The 21336-nt window shown below is 39.1% G+C and overlaps 1 protein-coding gene across 1 annotated transcript; it reads left to right on the top strand.

The window, feature by feature from the left end:
• Nucleotides 1–84: 84 nt before the first annotated feature.
• DCLRE1A (DNA cross-link repair 1A) lies at nt 85–15971 on the top strand. Its single transcript, XM_083616677.1, has 10 exons — nt 85–161; nt 1883–2659; nt 4458–5978; nt 7171–7304; nt 8790–8908; nt 9071–9214; nt 10331–10476; nt 11581–11735; nt 13586–13727; nt 14995–15971. The coding sequence occupies exons 2-10, from the start codon at nt 2203–2205 to the stop codon at nt 15159–15161; spliced, it is 2985 nt and encodes a 994-aa protein (XP_083472803.1). The 5' UTR covers nt 85–161; nt 1883–2202; the 3' UTR covers nt 15162–15971.
• Nucleotides 15972–21336: the final 5365 nt, after the last annotated feature.

Here is a 21336-nt window from a genome sequence, read left to right as displayed (position 1 = left end):
TTCTTTAAAAGCAAGCAGAATGCCGGGGGTGGACATTGGCGAAAGCGCAGGGCGGTAAACGGCGTTACTTCCCAGAAGCAAAAGTAGGCGGTGCGAGAGAGGCGGCAAAAGCTGACCAGGAAGGAAAGAATGGAGGCTTGCCTTTGGGGCTGCTGTCAAACGTGTGAGTGAGGACGGAGTTGGGGGGGCGGCTGTTTGCTCGGTGTGAGAAGGCGAGGGAGGGCAGTATCCTGCACTGTTTTCTGGTGCGCCAGGTACTGAGCTGAGTCAGATTCGGGCCCCGTGAGCAGAGAGGTGATTCATGGCTTACTAGGGAGTCCAAAAGCCAAGGGCGGCGCTTGCCACTGCTGCTGCTTTCCTTCTGACTGAGTAGATGTCAGGGGGTTTCTTCCCCCTCCCCTTTACGTTTAAAACAGGGGCACGTATGCAGTCGGGTTAATTTGCACAAGACTGCCCTGGGAAACAGAGTTGTGCTGAGTACACATTCAAAGCACATTTTCCCCGCCTCAAAGAATTCTGGGTGCTGTGATTCACCCTTCGCCCATTAATGATTTCCAGCAGCCCTTAGCAAACTACAGTGCCCATAATTCTTTTAGGCGTGTTAATGTGCACATACTTTGTTCTGCTGACATCATGAGGTTCCTTTTGTTGGGCCAGGGCTTGAAGACTAACAGAATAAAACAACAGCAACAACCCTTGAATGGGGAAAGGAAGAAGAAAAATCCTGTCTTCTGTTTAGGCTACTGTCTTCTTCAAGTCAGCCTTCAAAGCTGGTGCCCTGTCAAATTTTCAGTTGTGATGGACAGATACAGAATGAGATGGAATAAGTGCAGCGTTCTCTTTTCCCTCTTTGGTGGTGGTGTATTGTGGTTAAAACAAGCCGCAGCCTGCAAAATGCTGCAACTAGAAGCTCACAATGAGGTTCAGGGGATGGGTTAGGGTGGTGCTGTGGTCTAGGGCTTGCCCATCAGAAGGTTGGCGGTTCAAATCACCGGGACAGGGTGGGCTCCCGTTGCTCGGTCCCTGCTCCTGCCAACCTAGCAGTTCGAAAGCACGTCAAAGTGCAAGTAGATAAATAGGTACAGCTCCGGCGGGAAGATAAATGGCGTTTCCATGCGCTGCTCTGGTTCGCCAGAAGCGGCTTAGTCATGCTGGCCCGGAAGCTGCCTGCCGACAAATGCCGGCTCCCTCGGCCACTAAAGCAAGATGAGCACCGCAACCCCAGAGTCGTCCGCAACTGGACTTAACGGTCGGGGTCCCTTTACCTTTACTTGTTTTCCAAAGGGATAGAAAGGTATAAATGTACAATTTTTTTTGAAAATTAGTTTAATTGTTCTGTTTAACACAATGAGATTTGCAAACATGCAGCTGAAAATGTGGGGTTGTTCTGAAATTTACATGCTGATCCTAAACATGTTCATTTCGATGCAAGATTTGTTGTTCTCAACAGGATATGTATGCAGATAGTATGCTTCAAACTGCAGATAGATTGAAGTGTTGTACCTATTTTTTACTGAACAGGTTTTGAATTTCTTGACAGTTAGCTGGGTTAAGGTTGCCACAGCAATTTTTATTCACAACTCAAAACGTATACTCAATAGCCAGAATAATCAGTCACAGCAGTAATAATTCTTAGTTTTGCAGTGCTAATTTAACATCTATAAAATCCCTGGTCTCAATTAAGATGGAATGAAATTGCCTGATAAATTCTAATCCAGCAATTTTGTGCTAAAGTTAACTCTAATTTTCAGTTATTGAACTTTAAATAGCCAAAAGACAGTTGGTTTTGCTGATTTAGACATAACATGGCCATTTCTCAGGATATGTCGTACTGTGAGGGACTAGACATAATTTTGCCTCTTCTTATTGTTCTTTATTTCAGAATCATAGAGGGAAACAAAGAAGTCAATTGTACTGTTCCAGAGTACTCTAAGCAAACGTCCCATAAACTGAGATTATGACTTACCTCACAGATAGAAGAGAAAGACTTTCTACTATTCTTAAGTGCACTTTAGTTTCATGTTTAAATGTAATTTATTGAACTAAACCAAACTTGAGCTTTTTAAAATTGTGTTTGGTTATCTTTGTCATATACAACAAGGAGATAAAATCCAGTGTAGTGAAAGAAAATAATACACATATTTTAAAATACTACAATATTATTAAATCTGAAGAAGATATTTTGTATGTTGTTGAGCTGTCATGTCTGAAGTTAGCCTGTTGGAGGAAGACATTTGGGAGTACAAATCTATTCGGAAGCTAAAGTCAGTAGACCAGAATTCAGAAACTATCTGTACAAATGTACATAAAGCAAACGGTGGAAAGTCACAAAGACATGGCAATAGGAAAACATCAGAAGAAAAACAGACTTCGAAGATGACAAAGCAGGGACCAAGGCAAATAAGTAGCCAAACACCTTTAAAACCAGATCTACATGTCGGTGTTCCCAATAATGACCCTGCCACACAGTCACATGAAGGCATTTCATTGACACCATCAAAGCGAAAGAAAAACTGCAAGAAGCAAACCCCTTCAAAAGCTCGTCCAGTTTATGAAGGACATTGCCCAAGTTGCCAGATGCCATTTTCTTTGTTGTTGATCCAAACACCTCATTGGCATGTGACAGAATGTTTAGATGGCTCAAGAACTGCTGAAAAAGGTACAGCCATGGTTGGGGAGAAGGTGTCTTTCAAATATATTTGCTACTGTGTTTGTGTGTGTGCTTTTGCCTTTAACAGGAGTCCAAAATTTGGAAACTTTGCAGGTGAAGCCTTTTCTATCACTTACCTCCATGTGAGGGAAACATTTACTTAAATTTCTGCAGCAGGCTGTAGGATGACATGTAAAAATAATAGTAGCCCTTTTTCAAAGTTGAAACAAACTTCCAAAAACTTACGTCAGGTTGGTTGAAAATTGAAATAACTGGGAAAGTTAGCATTATTTCATAATGTAAAAATGTTTATCTGATTTCAGAGAACAAAATCTTGCAGTTCTGAATTACAGGTTCTGGGCCAGTGGCAAGATAGTAATGCAAACAGAATTCAAAATGCTAGGTTTTTTGTTTTTCTGATAACATTCTACATCAACAAAACATGAACAAAAATGATACAACAAGAAAAATATTTCAAAGATTTTAAAGAATCAACAAAAAACCAGAAAACATTTATTGACTTCCTATCCTCTCTTTCCATGGTTCCTTTTAACCCCTCTTTTCCTTGTGTTTTCTAAGTTCATCCCATCTTTCGCAACCATTTTATATACTTTATTTATTTCTTACTCTGCTGAAAATATTACCATCCTGCTAAGTAAATTGTTTGCTTATAATACTTTTCCATATATTCTATAAATAGTATCCCGTCCTCTTTATATCTTTCATCATTTTGGTTTCTTATTCTAGTGGTCATCCTTGCTAACGCCAGATATTCTAACAGTTTAATATGCCAGTCTTCTTTTGCTGGCACTTTTATCTGTTTTCCATTTTTGTGCTAATAATACATGGCCAACCATTGTAGCATATTAAAACAACTTTATTTCTTTATTGTAAACTGCTGTTGTTATTAACCCCAGCAATAGTGCTTCTGGGTTTTTAGCAAAAGATTTTAAAAACATTTTTAAAAGTTCAATATAAATCATTTCCCAATAATTTTTAATTATGCTACACAACCACCACATGTTGTTTTACACTTCCAAAAGTTGCCCTTTATTGATTTTTACATTTTTGCTAATTGGTCGTTGTTTTCGATACCACCTTCATAAAGTTCTCTCTTAACATATAGCATGCCGTAAATCTTATATTTGCTTTCCACAGTTGTTCCCATAGTATAAAATAAATATTGGGTCCAACTTAAATGTTGTCTAACTTAAATGTTGCCTGAAATGCTAGGTTTTACATATACAATTTTACAAAGCTAAAGTGCCAGCCTGTGCCTTGTGTTATCTTTTGAGGTCCTTATCTTAAGGGCATTAATGTTACTTGTTTCTGCCTAAGGAAGCAGATCACAACGTTACATGTTGTTATTTTGTTTTCAGATAGTTGAAAAGTTTTCAGTCAAGACATTGCATGCTGTTCTAATAAGTTATTTGGACGTGAGACAATTCATTTCCAAGGAACTTTATTTCTGTGTAAGAAGGGAAGAATGTATTGCCTTTATTTCAGAATAGGGAGGACTTGCTTGTACATCTTCATGCATGCTGAAACGTCCTCTTTGAAATTAAAGGCTCTCTTCTTTCAAGTGGTGCTGTCATATGACATCAGGCATTACAGTGAACTAACATCTATCATACATGTACTAAATTTGAGACTATAATGCTAATGTACAGAAGGTTGACAATTGTCATATTTTTTGTGTTTTTTAAGTAAACCTTTTGGGAACCATGTTGTTCTGTAAGTATACAGTTGTACTCAAAACACATTTTGTTTTCTTCCATTCCCAACGTGTTTTTGTTTCTTTTCTTAGAGTGCCCTGATGGTCTTCTGTGTACTTCAACTATTCCTTCTCATTACAAATGTTATAGCCACACCCTTCTTGCTGCAAGCAGAGCGGGGGAATATGTTGCTGAATTTTCCTCATCTAACACAGAAAATGATTTATTTAGTCTTGGTACTGCTTCATCCATCAACTGCAGTGCCTTCAGCGATGGGGTGTTGCAGGATCTGAAAGACTTCCAGAGTGTGGGAAAACCTCCAAGACAGTGCTTTCTGTTGCCAAAAGCTACAAACGTTACAGAAAATGTTAAAGAATCTGAACACAGTACACAGCGTACAGATGAAGTAAAGCTGGCTGAGTGCTGTGGTTCTCTTTATCAAGAAACTGAAAGTGGTGAAGATCTGGACAGTGGCTCTTACCAACGAAGTACGGTAATCTCAGAAGCTGACCTAAGTGACTGTGATATTTCCTACTCTCCACTTAACACAGATGGGGAAGACACTATAGAGACAGATGACGAGGAGAACATAGAGGTAGAACATTTTAGAAAAAGGCTATTTGATTTTGGGAGCCTAGAAGACAAAAGTGGAAGGATTGGAAGTTTTAATAAGCCACTAACTGCTTCACAACTAAGTGACCAGGAACACAACATAGAGCATAATTTTACAGTAAGCAGTGAATCCTACAAAACATTAAATGCATTCCAAAGTCTGGATGGTGTTTGTAAGACTCTCTCTCAAAGTAGCATGCTTAGCAAAGTTTGCAGTTCAGCAAGTATATTGGATCAGTTGAAACATCCCACAGAAGCACCCATTCCCCCTGTTGAATATAAAAAAACTCTGGAGAAACCGGAGGAGCTAAAATTGAGTGCTTCAGCTTTTGATGCAGGTGAATGTGGGTGGGGCAACTCTGATTACTCTAATTGGGCCTCTACAGAGTCTGCTAAGGGCACATTGCTTTCAGAATTTAGAGAAGAAGGTACTAAGTCTCCTCTACCTGGCCTAAGAGATACTGTGGAAGAACCCAGTAGTAGCTTAGTTACTGAAGGTAAAAGTGTTACTGGCATATGTAGAAGCAGGTTGGCTCATAACAATTCATATTCAGTATCAGAAAAAGTGGGAAGGCTTTGTAATAACATAGCTATGCCTGTTTTCCCAAGTACAGTCTCTAAAACACTGCCATATGTTTCTGCTGCTAATGCTGAAGTCAAAACCACTCCTGCCAAGGAACTAAAACAAATGGATATTGGTGTTTTCTTTGGGTTGCAACCGAAAGCCAAAATGGAGAGTAACCAAAAGAAAAATCTCTCTGAAAGTACACAGACTTTGAGTCCACCGGCTGCTGCAGGAAAGCGGCCCGGATCTCGAAAGAGGAAAGCCGAAGGATCAGTGGGAGAGTCTGATACAATCAGAGAAAGTTCAAGCAAAAGTGTCATCTCTGCAGATCCAACATCTGGTGGACAGAAAAGGTGGACAAAGAGGTTTAGGGAGTCCTGTCCTGCTGAAGAGGGAACAAGAAAAAAACAGTGTCCCTTCTATAAGAAGATACCAGGTAGCAGGCTCTATTTTGTTTTAGAACTGTAATTCTCCTTCCATTGTGTTGCTGCTGTGTCTTCTCCTTAAGTATAAAACATCTTTTCATCTTTTGTGCTATGTGAAATTCCTCTTTGAAGCACTTCTTCATCTCTTTTTAAAGACCTCAGTTCTGCTCTTAAGATGGGAGGGAGCCTTTAACAATCACCAAAATATAAGTAAAAGAGCGAGCATTGCTATGAGTTCCCATTAAAAACCTTATTTTGTGGAGAAGTGTGAAACTATAGAATAGTAATAGTAATAAGAGTTACTTTATTTTCTTGAAGAATAGGACTAAATACTCTTAATTTTTTAGAAAGAGTATTTAGGAAAATAAGTGCCATTAAAATTTAATTATGTTTCTAAATCTGAAGCTCATCAAATTCTGTAACATTGTCTCATATATTATTTAAAGCTTTCTATGAAATTGACCATATGAAATTTCTTTCTCTTCTACTACACATTTGATAAATTGTTCGTGGAGCCTCATCCTGTGCATATTTCTTTGGAAATAAGCCTTACTGATTTCATGGGGCTTACTCCCAAGTAATTATGCATAGAATTGCAGCCTCAAAGCTCTTACAAGCATGTATAGTTTTACTCAGAAGTAAGTCCCATGATATTCCCAGATAAGTGTGCACAGGATTGCAGCCATAGTATGTTGAATCATACCAACCCACAAAAGAATGTAGCAACTCACGTTTTCAAGATTGCTTATTTGAAATGCTTCACTGGCTGCATTTCATGTTGACCAATGTTACATTTCCTGGGTATTACACCCAGAACTGGAAACTATTCTATGCATCCCTTGAGTTCTCTTAGTCCTTGCTCTTTCAGGTTGCAGTCTCCTGAATTTCCAACCAATATTTCTGATGTTCACCACCTCTGTGGCTCTTGAGCCCTATGCACAGGCAATCTAGGATTCTGTGCTAAAATAATTAACTAGGTTAAATTATTCTAACTGTGTGTATTTGCGTATTTAATTGTTCAAAAGTTTTCATTTGGAAGTTTGTGGTGTTTTGTGATGACTGGCCAAGAAAGAGAGGGACTTTGATCAAAAGTGTAAAAAATTAATAAATCCACAAGATGTGTTGAGAGACCTGGTAGTTGTTGACCTTGGCAATTCCAGTGTACATTAGCTGATTGGCTGTTCTTGTATTAATTTGTTACAGGTACAGGTTTTGTAGTAGATGCATTCCGGTATGGAGAAATTGAAGGATGCAAGGCTTATTTTCTTACACACTTCCATTCTGATCATTATGGTGGCCTAACTAAAAAGTTTACATTCCCAATATATTGCAATAAGGTAGGTTTGGGCTCAAGGGTGATGTGCACAATAAGATTTATGCCATCTATGCAAATGTTACTGATGCACAGCTGGTACATTTAATTTTAAAGCTGACTTGAATAAATCTGTCATTTACTTTTGGGATTTATCCTTTTTGGGTCAGCACAAATGGTGGTCAGGAGCTGCTAGAATAGCTAACCTGACTTTCACTTAGTTTTTTAAAGTCATCCTTGCCACTACTGTCCTTTTTGCAGAACTGTAAGTTGTAATATTGAAGAGAAGAGAGCACATGCCAAAATCACAATGTTCAAGAGTCTCTAGCACAGAGGAGACAATAATCAATACCAGTGCTCTAAGCCTGTAAGATACATGTTTGGAAAGAGCTTATCCGTTATTTATTATTGAAAAGGGGGCGCGGTTGAGCTATTTACAAGAGAAGAATCTCTTTCTCCATTCAGAATTATAAAACTGGTGATAGATTACCTATATCAATAACAGATAGGTAGCCGTGTTGGTCTGCCATAGTCAAAAAAAATTTTTTTTCCCTTCTAGTAGCACCTTAAAGACCAACTAAGTTAGTTCTTGGTATGAGCTTTTGTGTGCATGCACACTTCTTCAGATACAGGTATCTGAAGAAGTGTGCATGCACACGAAAGCTCATACCAAGAACTAACTTAGTTGGTCTTTAAGGTGCTACTAGAAGGGGAAAATTTTTTTTTTTTTTCTATATCAATAAGTTTGTCTCCACCAATTCCCTCGCCTCAGGTCACTGATGTGTATCATGCTCTGTTTCTTTAAAGTTACATACTAGACATTTTACAATTCTAGCTTGCACACACATCAATTTTCCTATTCTGTAATATATAAAGAAGAAAATAGGGAAAGAGACAGACAGACAGAAACAGAGAAAGAAAGAAAAGAACAAGAACAAAAAACCCATGGGGTAGTGGGGTGAGTAGTTTAACCGGAATAGAGTTCTAAAGAAATATTCTGCCAGATATTCTGCCATTTATTTTTCTGTATTTTCATGTAAATATTTGTTCGTAAATGGTGATATTTTGGAAATCAGTCACAGTTACTGTAGCAAGCCTTGTTATTTAGTGGGCTTCAGAAGCCTTGAGCTTGAGAGCCAGTGTGGTATAGTGGTTAAGAGTGGTAGACTCGTAATCTGGGGAACCGGGTTCATGTCTCTGCTCCTCCACATGCAGCTGCTGGGTGACCTTGGGCTAGTCACACTTCTCTGAAGTCTCTCAGCCCCACTCACCTCACAGAGTGTTTGTTGTGGGGGAGGAAGGGAAAGGAGAATGTTAGCCGCTTTGAGACTCCTTCAGGTAGTGATAAAGCGGGATATCAAATCGAAACTCTTCTTCTCTTCCTCTGTGTCATCTAAAGTAGTAGATGGATCATTTGGGTGGGGGTTTTTTTTTGCATCAGCTACAAATGAAATCTTGATTAATTGATTAAACAGAAACATAGTGATGTTAAACACTTTCTGTTGTTCAGATAACTGGAAATCTGGTGAAGAGCAAACTTGGAGTGCAAGAACAGTACATCCATGTCCTGCCGATGAATAGCGAATGCATAATAAATGGCATCAAAGTGGTGTTGCTCGCTGCTAATCAGTAGGTATCTTTGACAGAAGCAAGGTCAATACCAAAGGAGTTAAAATGATGGACTTAAGTAGAGACCTGCTTTCAAAAACTGTAGTTCATGTTCAAAACTACGTGGATCCCAAATAAAAAATGGAATGTCTTTCTCTTCTTCCCCCTTCTCTTCTCTGGCAGTTGTCCTGGTGCTGCAATGATCCTATTCCAATTTCCGAATGGGACTAATATGTTACACACGGGAGACTTCAGGGCAGATCCTTCTATGGAGCGCTGCCCTTTTCTTGTTGGTCAGAAAGTTCACACTGTCTACTTAGATACAACGTAAGTTGCATTTCAGTGATATGCTCTTATCCTTGCTATGTAAAAAAACCAAAAACCAAAAAACACCACAACCTGCTTAGCCTAGACTACCTTGAGCCAGCTTGGACAATTACACACTGGTTTATTAAACTGAGATATTAACAATTGTTACTTACATAGTTCTTTGCCTCTTCTATTCACTCTGGAAAGCGTAGCAGTTGGAAGCGCCATAGCAGACATCATTGTTGGGAATCCACCTTTGAACCTGGATTTTGAGAGGATAGTTCCCTAGAAACAAGTATAGAACCTTTAGCCAAAACCTACAGACTTGACTTTGGCCATTGAAAAGTAACAGTCTTGGAAAAGCCCAGTGGTGTAACTTCTCCCATATACATTATGATGTAGAGGAAATCATAACAATGTAGTTTATGGTGAGAGCTTTAAAAGGAGACATTTTATCTCCTGCATCAGGTGCAGGTGCTTCTGCCACTATTAAGAGCCCTTGGCAATTGGCACCTAGCCTGAAAGAAGGGCAGCATTTGCACAAGCTTCCAAGTCTCCTTTTTTGGGTCAGGAACTTTCTCACAGATGCACCCTTCCCACTGCTCTCTCCCCTTCTCCCAGCAGTGCAGTATAACCACTCTACTGTGCAGTATATGCTGGGGAGCTGGGGACCGGGTTCTAACAACTCAGGCAAATCATAGAGTGTTACAGATTTTCTGCTCCAACCCCATACTTAATGTGGGTTTTACAAGATAGGATCCAACTAAAGCATCCCTAATAGGTGGTTGTCCAAACTCTGTTTAAATACCTCTAGCAAAGAGGAACCCACTATCTTCCGTGGCATTCTATTCCACTGTTAAATGGCCCTTACAGTGTGGAAGATCCTTCTACTATTTAGCTGAAATCTAATGTACTAAGTTGTCCTTTGCACTGATGGTGAATTACATATCCTAGGAACTGCTGTCTGTCTCAGCACACCATTGTAACTTCCAATATGTTGCTTCTGCAAAGTTGGTCACTGTTATATCTCTGTAGCGCTTGATCTTTCATTGCTATATCTGGTGTAGGCTAATTGACAAAGCAATGTGTCTCAAAACCGATTTTTAAAATATGTCTTCTCTTTGCTTTTCTTAGATACTGTAGTCCTGAATACACTTTCCCTTCCCAGCAAGAAGTGATTCAATTTGCTGTCAATGTGGCCTTTGAGACAGTTACCTTAAACCCACGGACCTTGGTTGTTTGTGGCACATATTCTGTTGGAAAAGAAAAGGTCTTTCTAGGTATGTGAGTGAACATTCCACAAGAATTGCAAAGATTCTTTTTAAGAGTTAATATTTTCTTAGGGAAGAACATTCAATGGAATCTATTCCGAAACTTCTACTAATAACATGGTTGTGTTTTTTTAAGTATTACAGCATTTCTGTAAAAGTACTTAAATTCGGAGCACAATAGGCCTCTTGGCATGGTGCACAGAGAAGAAATAGTCTGTGACATGAACCGTTTGCTGATGGCTGCCCCTTTTAGTAATGCTGCAATTTTAAAACACTCTAGCTGTATTAATAGTCCTGTAAATGTAATGCATTTTTTAAACTTTTAACCTCAGCTTCTTGGTATGTGCATTAACTTTTCAAATGCAATGTAATTTATTTCCATGCCAAATTGGAAACAGTTGAAGCGTGTATGTCAACGCTTCCTGAAATCCACCCACCACCCACTTGTAACTAAGCAAATCTTTCAACCGCTTCAAACCTTTCATGGCCTATGCTTAAATCACTACCCTTCTAAATTGTACAGACCTATTAGCTGAATGTTTTTAATCAGACAACAGGTACTGCTTTTGATGGTTCTTTTTGAAAGGAATTAGTGGGTGCCACTGGGTTACTCACAAGGGGGGCCACCACGAAAGGGTTGTCGTTCTCCTTTAAAACAACACGTACAGGCTGCCAGCTTCTAAGTGAAATATTCCTTCATTTCCTTGAATAAGAACCTTTTATCACTGTAGCTATTACTTCTCCTAGGTAAACCGCAACAGTACATTAATATAAAGACTCAAGCATGTAAAAATCAGACTTGGTCAATGTTTATAAAAAATGCACTTCTTTAAAGCAGGATGGCAGACAGTGAGAGAAGCTGGTAGGCATGTTTTTCTAACTTAGGCCAATTCCCTGTGAGTATCGTAAACACTATTGGATGACCTGGTGTCTTCCAGCTTTTAATCTGCCACAAGCCAAAAGCTGAAGTGACTTGGTTAAAAACAAAAACAAAACTTGGATATGCCTCTGGGATGGTAACTGAGCATTAAACTGATTTTTTAAAAACATTGAAGTTTTTCCTTGCCCACTTCTGTTTCCATCATGTCGTAATCCTTCCTCCCCTTTCTGTAGCTATTGCTGAAGTTCTAGGTTCAAGAGTGAGCATGTCCCAAGACAAATACAAAACATTGCAGTGCCTGGAATCAGCAACAATCAATTCCCTCATCACCCTGGACTGGAATAACACTTTGCTTCACCTTTTACCCATGATGCAAATTAATTTTAAGGTGAGTATTAAAACTGTCACTTGTACTCATCTGGCTAAGCTTAAATTGGTGGGGAGAGACAGAAGTCAGTCATCTTGTTCCTAACATCATATTTAAAATTAAGGAACAAACCACCTCTCGGTACCTCTCAATCTAAGAGTTTATTTTCAGTGCCAGAACTGAACAGTGCCAGTCCTTTCACACATATACCCAATCCTGGTTTTCTCCCAAGTTTTCTTCATTTTAGCAGCCTAATTTTTTTGATGGGGTGTGTGTGAAATTGTTAAACATTTGAGAGTCCAGCTGTTCAGCACCACAGACACCTGTGCAGTTGCTTTAAAGTTATTTCTAGTGGCTGTGCTTTTATTTCATTACTAAAGAGTATACATATTTCATTTTCCATTTTGTTCTTTATATAGACATTTCTGACTTAATAGCTTATATTCAAATTGTGTTTGATTTGGTCTCTGTCACTGCTAGTCTTTGCTTTCTATTTTATGTATTTGTAGACTCTAATTTCCCTTTAATTTCCTGCATTTATTTGTTGATGTTTCTTTTCCTGCTTCTGATTTCATACAATTTTCTGAATACTAATCTTTCCAGGTACCGTATTTTTCGCACCATAGGACGCACCGGACAATAGGACACACCTTGTTTTAGAGGGGGGAGAACAAGAAAAAAAAATTCTCTCCCTCTCTGCCCAGCGCCCCTTCAGCGAAGTGGTAGGAGGCGCTGCACAGAGAGGGGGAGAATTTCCCCCCTCTTGTTTTCCCCCTCTAAAACAAGGTGCCGTTTAAGGTGCGTTCAGACGCCTTCAGGTGGCTACCTTGGAAGCCTGGAGAGCGAGAGGGGTCGGTGCGCACCGACCCCTCTCACTCTCCAGGCTTCAGGTTCCTTTCGACCTGCTCTTTGGGGCTGGCGGGGGGAAGCCCACCACCAGCCCCAAAGAGCAGGTCGGGGAGCAGCGGAAAGGCGCGCGGCTATAGAGGCTCCTGCCATAGCCGCATGTCACCTCTCCAGCCGGGAGAGGGTCGCAGGGGGCTTCTTTAGCCCCGTGCACGCTCTCCCGGCTGGAGAGGTGGCACGCGGCTATAGAGGCTGCTGCAATAGCTGCGTGTCACCTCTCCAGCTGGGAGAGGGTAAGCGGGGCTTCTTTAGCCCCAAGCGTGCTCTCCCGGCTGGAGAGGTGGCGCGCGGCTATAGAGGCTCCTGCCATAGCCGCGCGTCACCTCTCCAGCCAGCAGAGGGCCGTGGGGCTATGCTGTCTTCGCTCCATAGGACGCACACACATCCCCGCTTCATTTTTGAAGGGGAAAAAGTGCGTCCTATGGTGCGAAAAATACGGTATTTTCAAATGGATGCTCTTTGTACAATGACTGAACATACACGAAACAGATCTTGACATAAAAAGCATTGATTATATTTTAAATCCACACTAAGTTTATTATGCTTTCCATGGACGAAAACAAAGTCTATGCTCAAAAATTTCATCATTTTCACTTTTAATGTTTGAGTAGCATAAAGTCTCCATTGAGAATCCTTAGTCTATGTCAGATATATTTATTATCAATCTGACAAGTGGAAATTTCAAATTTTGTTGCTACATATTATGTAATTTAAATGAATGTTTTTGAAGCTTCTTAAAACATTTTTTTCTACTACTAATTGGCATTCACTGTTGACAGAATGGACACTGAAAGTGTATAAAATGCCACAGCTTCCATTCTTATCTAATTTGATTATTTGACAAGACTCTGAGAACTCTTGCCATTTGTAGTCTGTTTTGCTTTGATCAGAAGACTATCTAAATTTTTTTTTTTGCAATGAATGTTTTAAATCCTTAATAACCAACTGTTCTTTTCTATCAACAGAATTTGAAGAATCACTTGAACAAATTCTCTGAGAATTTTGATCAAATTTTGGCTTTTAAACCCACTGGGTGGACTTATTCAGACGGGTGTGGCTCTTTGAGTGATATTAAACCTCAGACCAAAGGAAATATCACTATATATGGTAACATAATTTCAAATGTTTTAATATGGTTATTTCTTTTCTGATAGCCTTTTCACATACTGTATTATTTCTTCTTGTGGGTAATGGATGTACCTTAACAGAAATGAAATGATTTATTAATGAACATCATACTTCATTGTTAACTATTGTTGGTCCTGCTCCTATGGACTTGTAGAAGCAACTGTGGATACAGCTTGTTGTTACCAACTTTGGGAAAGCTGTGACCCTCCAGGTATTGCTGGACTACAACTCCCATCAACCCTGACCATTGGACATTGGAAATGTTCATTGGCGCTGAAGATCTGGAAGCCCTGGACTGCATGAGGGCCAATAAACTGAGCCTGAATGCTGGCAAGACAAAGGCCCTGTGGGTGGGTGGTTCTTGAGTCCAGATAATTGGTCAGTCTGCTCTGGATGGGGCAGTATTCCCTCTGAAAGAGCAGGTTTATAGTCTGGGGTGCTCCTGGATCCATCTTTGTCACTAGAGACCCAGGTGACCTCAGTGGCTAGGAGTACCTTCTACCAGGTTTGGCTGGTAATATACCTACAAACATTTCAAGACCACGATAGTCATGTTCTGTTAACCTCCAGACAAGATTGCTGCAGTGTGCTTTCTGTGGGACTGCTCTTGAGGTTGGTCCGGAAGCTGCAGCTGATGCAAAATGTAGCAGCTCAACTGCTCATTGAGGGAGGATTTCACCAGCCGACTACCTCTATGTTGAAAGCATTGCACTGGCTACCAATTTGTTACTGGGCTAAGTTCAAGGTGCTGCTTTTGGTCTATAAAGCCTGATATACAGCTTGGGATCAGGATACTTGAAAGGCTGTATCATCCCTTATACACCCAACCAAACACTGCACTCTGCAGGTAAAGTTCTCCTGCATATACTATCTTATCAGGAGGTCTTTTCTGCAGAGTGTAGACTTTGGGCCTTTCGTGACATCTACCTTTTGGAATTCCCTCCCATTGAATATTAGACAGGCACCATCTCTGTTGACTTTTTGGCATCTATTGAAGACCTCCCTCTTTCAACAAGCCTTTTAAGTCGAGATCTTTCTCAGTCTGCATCTGTGCTGGAATTGTTTTTAAGATGTTTAAAAAATGTTTTTATAGTTTCATAACTTGTTTGCCACCCTGGGCTCCTTTGGGATGAAGGGCGGGATATAAACTTAATCATTAAATAAACAAATGATATTTTATACAAGTCCATTGTCTTATTATACAAGTCCATTGGGCTAAATTTATTCTGTGTTGTTTCATTTGCAGGAATACCTTACAGTGAGCACAGCAGCTTCCTCGAAATGAAACGCTTCATCCAGTGGTTGAAACCTCAGAAAATTATCCCTACTGTAAATGTGGGAAACTGGAAAGCCAGAAATGAAATGGAGAAGCATTTCAGAGCCTGGAAGATGGAGGCTGCAGGATGGAACTAGGAAGAAGAGTGGAATTTGCAGCTGAATGCCTTACATTCCCTTTCTGTTATTTTTCTATCCTTTTCTTTAGCTCTGACCTTTGCAGAAGCAATAATACAGTGATTCCTTCATTTGCTAATTATAAAGATACCGTTTGTTATCTGTAGCTGTAACTGGTAGAAACTTTGTCAAAGGAGGTATGCCCTAAAAAGCACTTTAAAGAAATGCAAAATGTTAAGCACCTCTATTACAAATCCAGGCTCCTTAGATGGCATAAACAAATCCCTCCTGATAGGTAAGAAAGTGATGGCTACTGATAAATCCCTGTCATACTGAAGTATCTATTTGGGTCCCAGGGGGACAAACAAGTATGCAAATACTTTACTGGGGGATTTCATTCACCACATGTTAAGTGACAAGCATTCAAATTTAAAGTTTTTGTTTCTAAGACAGTTGGCAGCCTTGTTTAAGCTTGGGGGGGGCACTTTCTTGAAATTTTCATGACCAAGAGTCTTCCGAACAACCATTTTTATATGATGAATTTGGTGGACTAACATCTAGGTCATGCCCCCCCCCCCGAGACAGTCAAAAATATATTATATGGACCCAAGTTGTCCTGCAAGATGGTAGTATGAATCTGCATAGCAATTAGCATCTCAGAGCTAGGAGTCTTAACACTAATTTTGTAACTTATTTGCAGAGTTTAAATCATTATTGCACGCTCCGCACAGGTATGGAGTAGAACAATTAATGTCAAGGAAAATGTATAAATGAGAATATTTTACACATTTTTATAAAAGAAATACATTTTTAATAAACAACCTAAATATATTTATGCTTTATATTTTGCATGGAGGTTTTGAAATAACTAATATGATGCATTGAAGCTTCCCATGGCGTTGGAGCAACTTCTGTCTCATACGTTCCATTGAAGAGATGCTTCAGTTCTGTTTATATTCTGATCTTACAGATTTATCTGCATTAAGAACATGAGAGCCTTGTGGGATTGGATCAAGGGTTCCTCAATCCAGGAGCAGGGAGCCAGAAGTTTCTAGATTACAACTCCCATCATCCCTGACCATTGGCCATGCAGACTGGAGCCAACAGATGTTGGAACCCAACAACATCTGGAAGGGCTGCGATTCCCCATCCCTGTTATAGCCCATTTAGTTATCGTGACTAATAGCAGGTTACCTAATCCCCTTTTAAACCAGTAGCCATCACCATATTTTGTTACACCAGATTCCATAAATTATTTATAAATTGTGTGAGTAAGCATTTGCCTTTTGACCTTTACATTTGCCCTTTTATCTTCTGCACCATTGTGCAAGTAGAAGTCCTTACACAGGGCTTCCTTAGGTGACTCCTGCCCTCTGTTGGCTACCTCCAGTTCTCTGGTATGGAGGCCAGTTTAATGACATGATTGACTTTTTTTGTTTGTTTTAAGTTAAGCATTTCCACATTTACGAACTCTACTTAAGGTTATGCTACCATCACCTGGTAACTTATTTAATTTTTAAACGTGTCACTTAAGCTATAAAACTTTTGTCACCTCTGTGATTTCTGACATCCTTGTACTTGAGGGATGGCTGGTATAGCTATGCAAAGAATTCATTTTGAAATGGGGACAGTCAACCTTAATGACAAACACATTTAACTGCACTAGCATGTAGTTAGATAACAAAATTCAGCAGGAGGGAGACTAATTACACTTTCTCGCATCTTATTCAGTATTGCAAGAGGAGAAAGCCTTCTCCATCTTGCTGAGTTTTGAAAGGATTGTGCTGCCGAGAATGAACAAGCCACAAAAGCAGCTGTCTAGACACTGGGAAATCTTGGAAAACTCTTGTTGTGATTGGCCGGAGTCAGCATGACCACGTCATTTTTTAGCCAATTAATTTGGTCTTGATTAAAGCCTGATTCCAACAGTGGTTATCTACTCACCAAGTCAGGAGGGAGTGGTTTCTAACTAGATTTCCCCTTTGTCAGTAAAGTGTTCTGGTTTGAGCGTGATTTTCCAGACATGCCTGTGCACGAGTCTTGTGCCTGTTCCCATCCCTCTGCTTGTATCCTTGCCATGGTTTTGTGTTCATTGACTACAGCTTTTCAGCACATCATCAACATTTCATGCTCAACAGCATCCCACTCCTTTATAACTTGGCCACATTCTGGTGGAAAAAATTACTAGTATGATCTTAAACTCAGAATGACATTATTTATCTTCATTCAACTGGAACTGACAAAGTAAAATGATTAATAATGGAAATGGGTACATAGATTACAGAACTGGAGTTGCAAAAAGCTATGGAAAACCACTTAGTAATAAGAGATTCTACTTTTTTCTACTTCTGTCTGGTTGGTGCCTTCGGTGGTTTCTTGATCAAGGGAAGGAGCTGGGTTGGGGGTTGTGAAGCAAAATTCCCAATTGAAATTAATAAAAATTATAGAGGAAGGGAGAGAATATAAAGTCTGAAAGTAAATATACAAAGTTAAATACCAAATATCTTTTTGTAAAAGATAAACTAATCTAAATAAAAACATAAACTAAAAGGAGAAAAAAAGAAAGAAAACTTCTAATTCTTCATCTTTCAGCTATATATAGAAAATTATTCAAAACACCCACTCCAAAATAACACCTAACAATTCTACTTTCTATAAACCAATATTTTCTTCAATCCTCAAACCCAGATATCATAAGCTCATTTTCTTTTTCACGCAAAAAGTCTATAAGGGGTTTCTAATCTTTAGTAAATATCAATATTTTCTGATTACCAATGGAAATTATGGTATATTCATAAGTAAATGTCTCACACACAAATGGGACTACACAACTATATAGGATTCATGTAAAAATAAATAATCAACATTTTATTTTATTGTTGGAAATTGCAGAAGTCCCAAATTAAATGAGAATTACAAAATAGGAATGTTGATATGTCTCCTGTTCAATAAAATCAATATGGCAACTATACTAAGCACCTATATCAAGGGAAAACAAGATGGCGCCCTCCAGATGTTTTGGAAAAGACAGGGCACCATTTGCCTTTCGCTTGGCCTGAAATATAGAAACAACATGTGATTGCTATTTTTGGATCAATTAATATGGAGTAGACAAGTGATTTTGTGACCCACTAAAAAGGTAAACCAACACTCCATTTTGTCCAATATATTCTTTGGAACCTGCAGACAATCACTTCCATCTGACATCAGAACATTACAGACAGATTAAAAAAATTATGTGGAATATGTGCTACTCCCTGGTATATTTACTGTTCATCTGCTTTTTGTCTGAAACTTGAAGTAGAAATATACTTTTTCTTTAGGCCCAGAAAGAGCTGCCAAAAGGTTAATTGGCAGAAGGACGTGGTCCTTTATGTAACTTAAGTAAACACCCTGCATTTCCAAGAGACAAATTTTTGGCTGACAGGTAACTTCAGCAACAGACTCAATGGGCTGTCTAAACTGCAGTGAATCCAGAGTATCTCTTTCAAACTCACATGCTATTAATCTCCAATATGACTATAAATATGCATTACAAATGTCTAGATTCTAGAATGGATAAAGTTGAGATTCAAATGCTATCTTTCACCTTAATGATTTTAAGGCTGTATGAATTTTGGGTGATCCTATTCCTTGGCAACAGCAGTGACTTTTATTAATATTTTTTTGAATTCTAAGAACTTCCAAATATCCTGATCAAGCCAATCCTTATCCACCCAGTTCTGATGTGAAAAAAATAAACACACATACAAGACGAGAACAGAAGGTGCTTGCAAACTGTCTCAACTTAGTTCCCTCCCCCCGATCCCAAGTTACGTATGTTCTTTGTTATTAAGAAAATTACTTTACATAACATTACATTACATCATTACAACATAAGCAAGATAAAAGTAAATTTTTTACAATGATTCATATTAAATGTACTAAAGGTTGATTAACATGTTAAGAAGTGAGGTATTAATCATGGAAGGCTAATCATACCTTGCCCATTCCTGGCCAGAAAACCAACACAAATTTGGTGCTAGAGTCAGGATTCAAATTTGTTCAGTAGAAACCCAGTGAGACAGAGAGTGAAGCACAAGCAGTGATTTTTTAAAAAATCTGTTTATTGGTGTACTATGCTTCAATTAAGACATATAGAAGATAATGATGTTTTAAAATCTAACGGAAAACGAAGCTACTTATAGCAATGTAACACAGTTGAATATAACAGCAATTGCACTGGTTTACTAAAGTCATAAACTAATAATTGCATTGACAAAGCAACCAGAGTGTGTAACATGCTTAATATAGTTTCTTCGTAACTTCCTCCAGCAGATCAAATTTTTAAACAGAAGTTATACATTTCTTACCATTTTAGCATTTTGGAAGAAAGTACAGTTAACCAATCTAGGTTCTAGCCACAGAAAAGTTGACTTTGTTGTAAAAATGGGGGGGGGGGTGATTTTGAGAGCAGAATAGCTTTTGGAATAGATCTGGAAGATGCTTTAATGTCTGAAACATTTCAGTGAGTTGCACTGAAAAAAACCACTGCATGCTCCTCTAATGGCAATGGGACAGTTGAAGTGACCTGAAATGCCTTTTCTGCTTCTCATGTCTTTGGTCCTTTAACCATCATTATACAATGCCATCTTCTTATCGAGTCTCTCTGATGAGTACCTTGGCACCAGCAGAACTTTTCCACTCTGTCAGATCTGCATGAGCTGTGGTATCATAGAGCTGATAGAAACTGGCACAAACAAAAACCTAAAATAAACCCTTATGTAAAACAGAATTAAATGTGGGGAAATATCTCCCTGCTATACTGCAGGACTTAGAGAGGTTTTGCAAAGCGGCAGAGAGTCCTTTGTGTCCCAGACATTAAAATGTATACCACTCAAAGGCTCATTTTTCAATTACTACTTCCCAGAAATGACAGAAAAAGGGAGTAGGATCAAAGATAATGTCACAATTATCACCGCTGTGAGCTACTTTCCAACAGTGGTAGTAATTTCTTTTCATAAGTTAGCAACAGCAATGCCTTTTGCGAATTAGAAAATAGGTCCTTGAGGAACCCAGCAGTCCTGTGTGGTCACTTCTACATAACCAAACAGGGGTCAAAAGAGGACACAGATTTGCATAATAGTTGCATGTGCTTATGTACCCTGAAGAGGTAATATTTGAATGTAAAACACTTTATGCATCCTTAAACAAATAGATGTGTAAAGATGGCAACTTAGAAATAATGACAATAAATAGAAATGCAATACATCTCACCCTGGTGAGGAAGATTAAATGGTTACATATGTGTCTGCCCAGACTACTGTCCAGGTGATACCTCTTGATGGACAGCTTCAAGGTCTCTGCTCTCCCTTCTCATGGTTCTTTATCTTTAAACGGGACTTTGGAGAGCATAGCCCTTCAAAGATAGGATGCCTTTAAATAGAGGGTTGTCTTCTGACTGCCTTCTGTAAAGTAGGACACATGACCAACCAAGTGGTCCGCCATACAGAAATAGCAAGCCCTTAATTCACTTCAACCTATGATTTGTTTATTTGTTCAAGGTGAGAATATGAGGTTCAAGTGAGAGTGCAGAGACAGGATGGCAAGATCAATGAGCACTGGCAAGCAAAAAGGGTTTTCAGGGGTTTCAGAGTTGACACAAAGTGATTCCTGTTTCCCTGATCTCTTTCCATTGTTTCCCTGCTCAGTTTTGCCCAATGGAGCTTAAATTTCATAGCTTCCTCCTCCAGCCAGGCCAGCTTAAAAACTTGGGTACTAATCAGGACATGAGAAATGTAGATGAGACAGATGGGAACAGGACAGTTTCTGAAAATGTTAAATTGTGATACTGCAGGCAGGGATCTGCTTGTTTTCATTTGGTGCAGTTATTAGTATAGTTTGGATGCTTTTAATGGACTAACTCCTTAGAAAGCCATCTAAGTCAATTGCCACATCACAACACAGCATGATATAAAAAATATTATTTTATCTGTCTTTTCCTGTTATCCATCAATTTAACTTAATGATCCCAAGTTCTGGTACTAGGGGTAGAGGAGGAACATCTGTCTATCCACTGTTATCTCACCATGCATACTTTTATGAACTTCTAATTTTAATCAGAAGTTGTAGAAGGAATCTTAAAGAGGTCTGCAGTCTCTGTTTTTATCCCTCCTTTCCTTATTGTTTTCTGCTTTGTTCTCTAATTTCATTTTCC

The sequence above is a fragment of the Podarcis filfolensis genome (genome assembly GCF_964270895.1).
Source record: "Podarcis filfolensis genome assembly, chromosome: 5".
In the NCBI taxonomy this organism is placed as follows: Eukaryota; Metazoa; Chordata; class Lepidosauria; order Squamata; family Lacertidae; genus Podarcis; species Podarcis filfolensis.
The sequence above is the reverse complement of the archived record's forward strand: the minus strand, read 5'-3'. Positions and strand labels throughout refer to the sequence as shown.

Coding starts and splice junctions, on each gene's coding strand:
- DCLRE1A (XM_083616677.1), top strand. CDS start 2,203: ATGTCTGAAGTTAGCCTGTTGGAGGAAGACATTTGGGAGTACAAATCT. Junction 2,660..4,457: donor CTCAAGAACTGCTGAAAAAG/GTACAGCCATGG, acceptor TTCTTTTCTTAG/AGTGCCCTGATGGTCTTCTG. Junction 8,909..9,070: donor GTGTTGCTCGCTGCTAATCA/GTAGGTATCTTT, acceptor CTTCTCTGGCAG/TTGTCCTGGTGCTGCAATGA.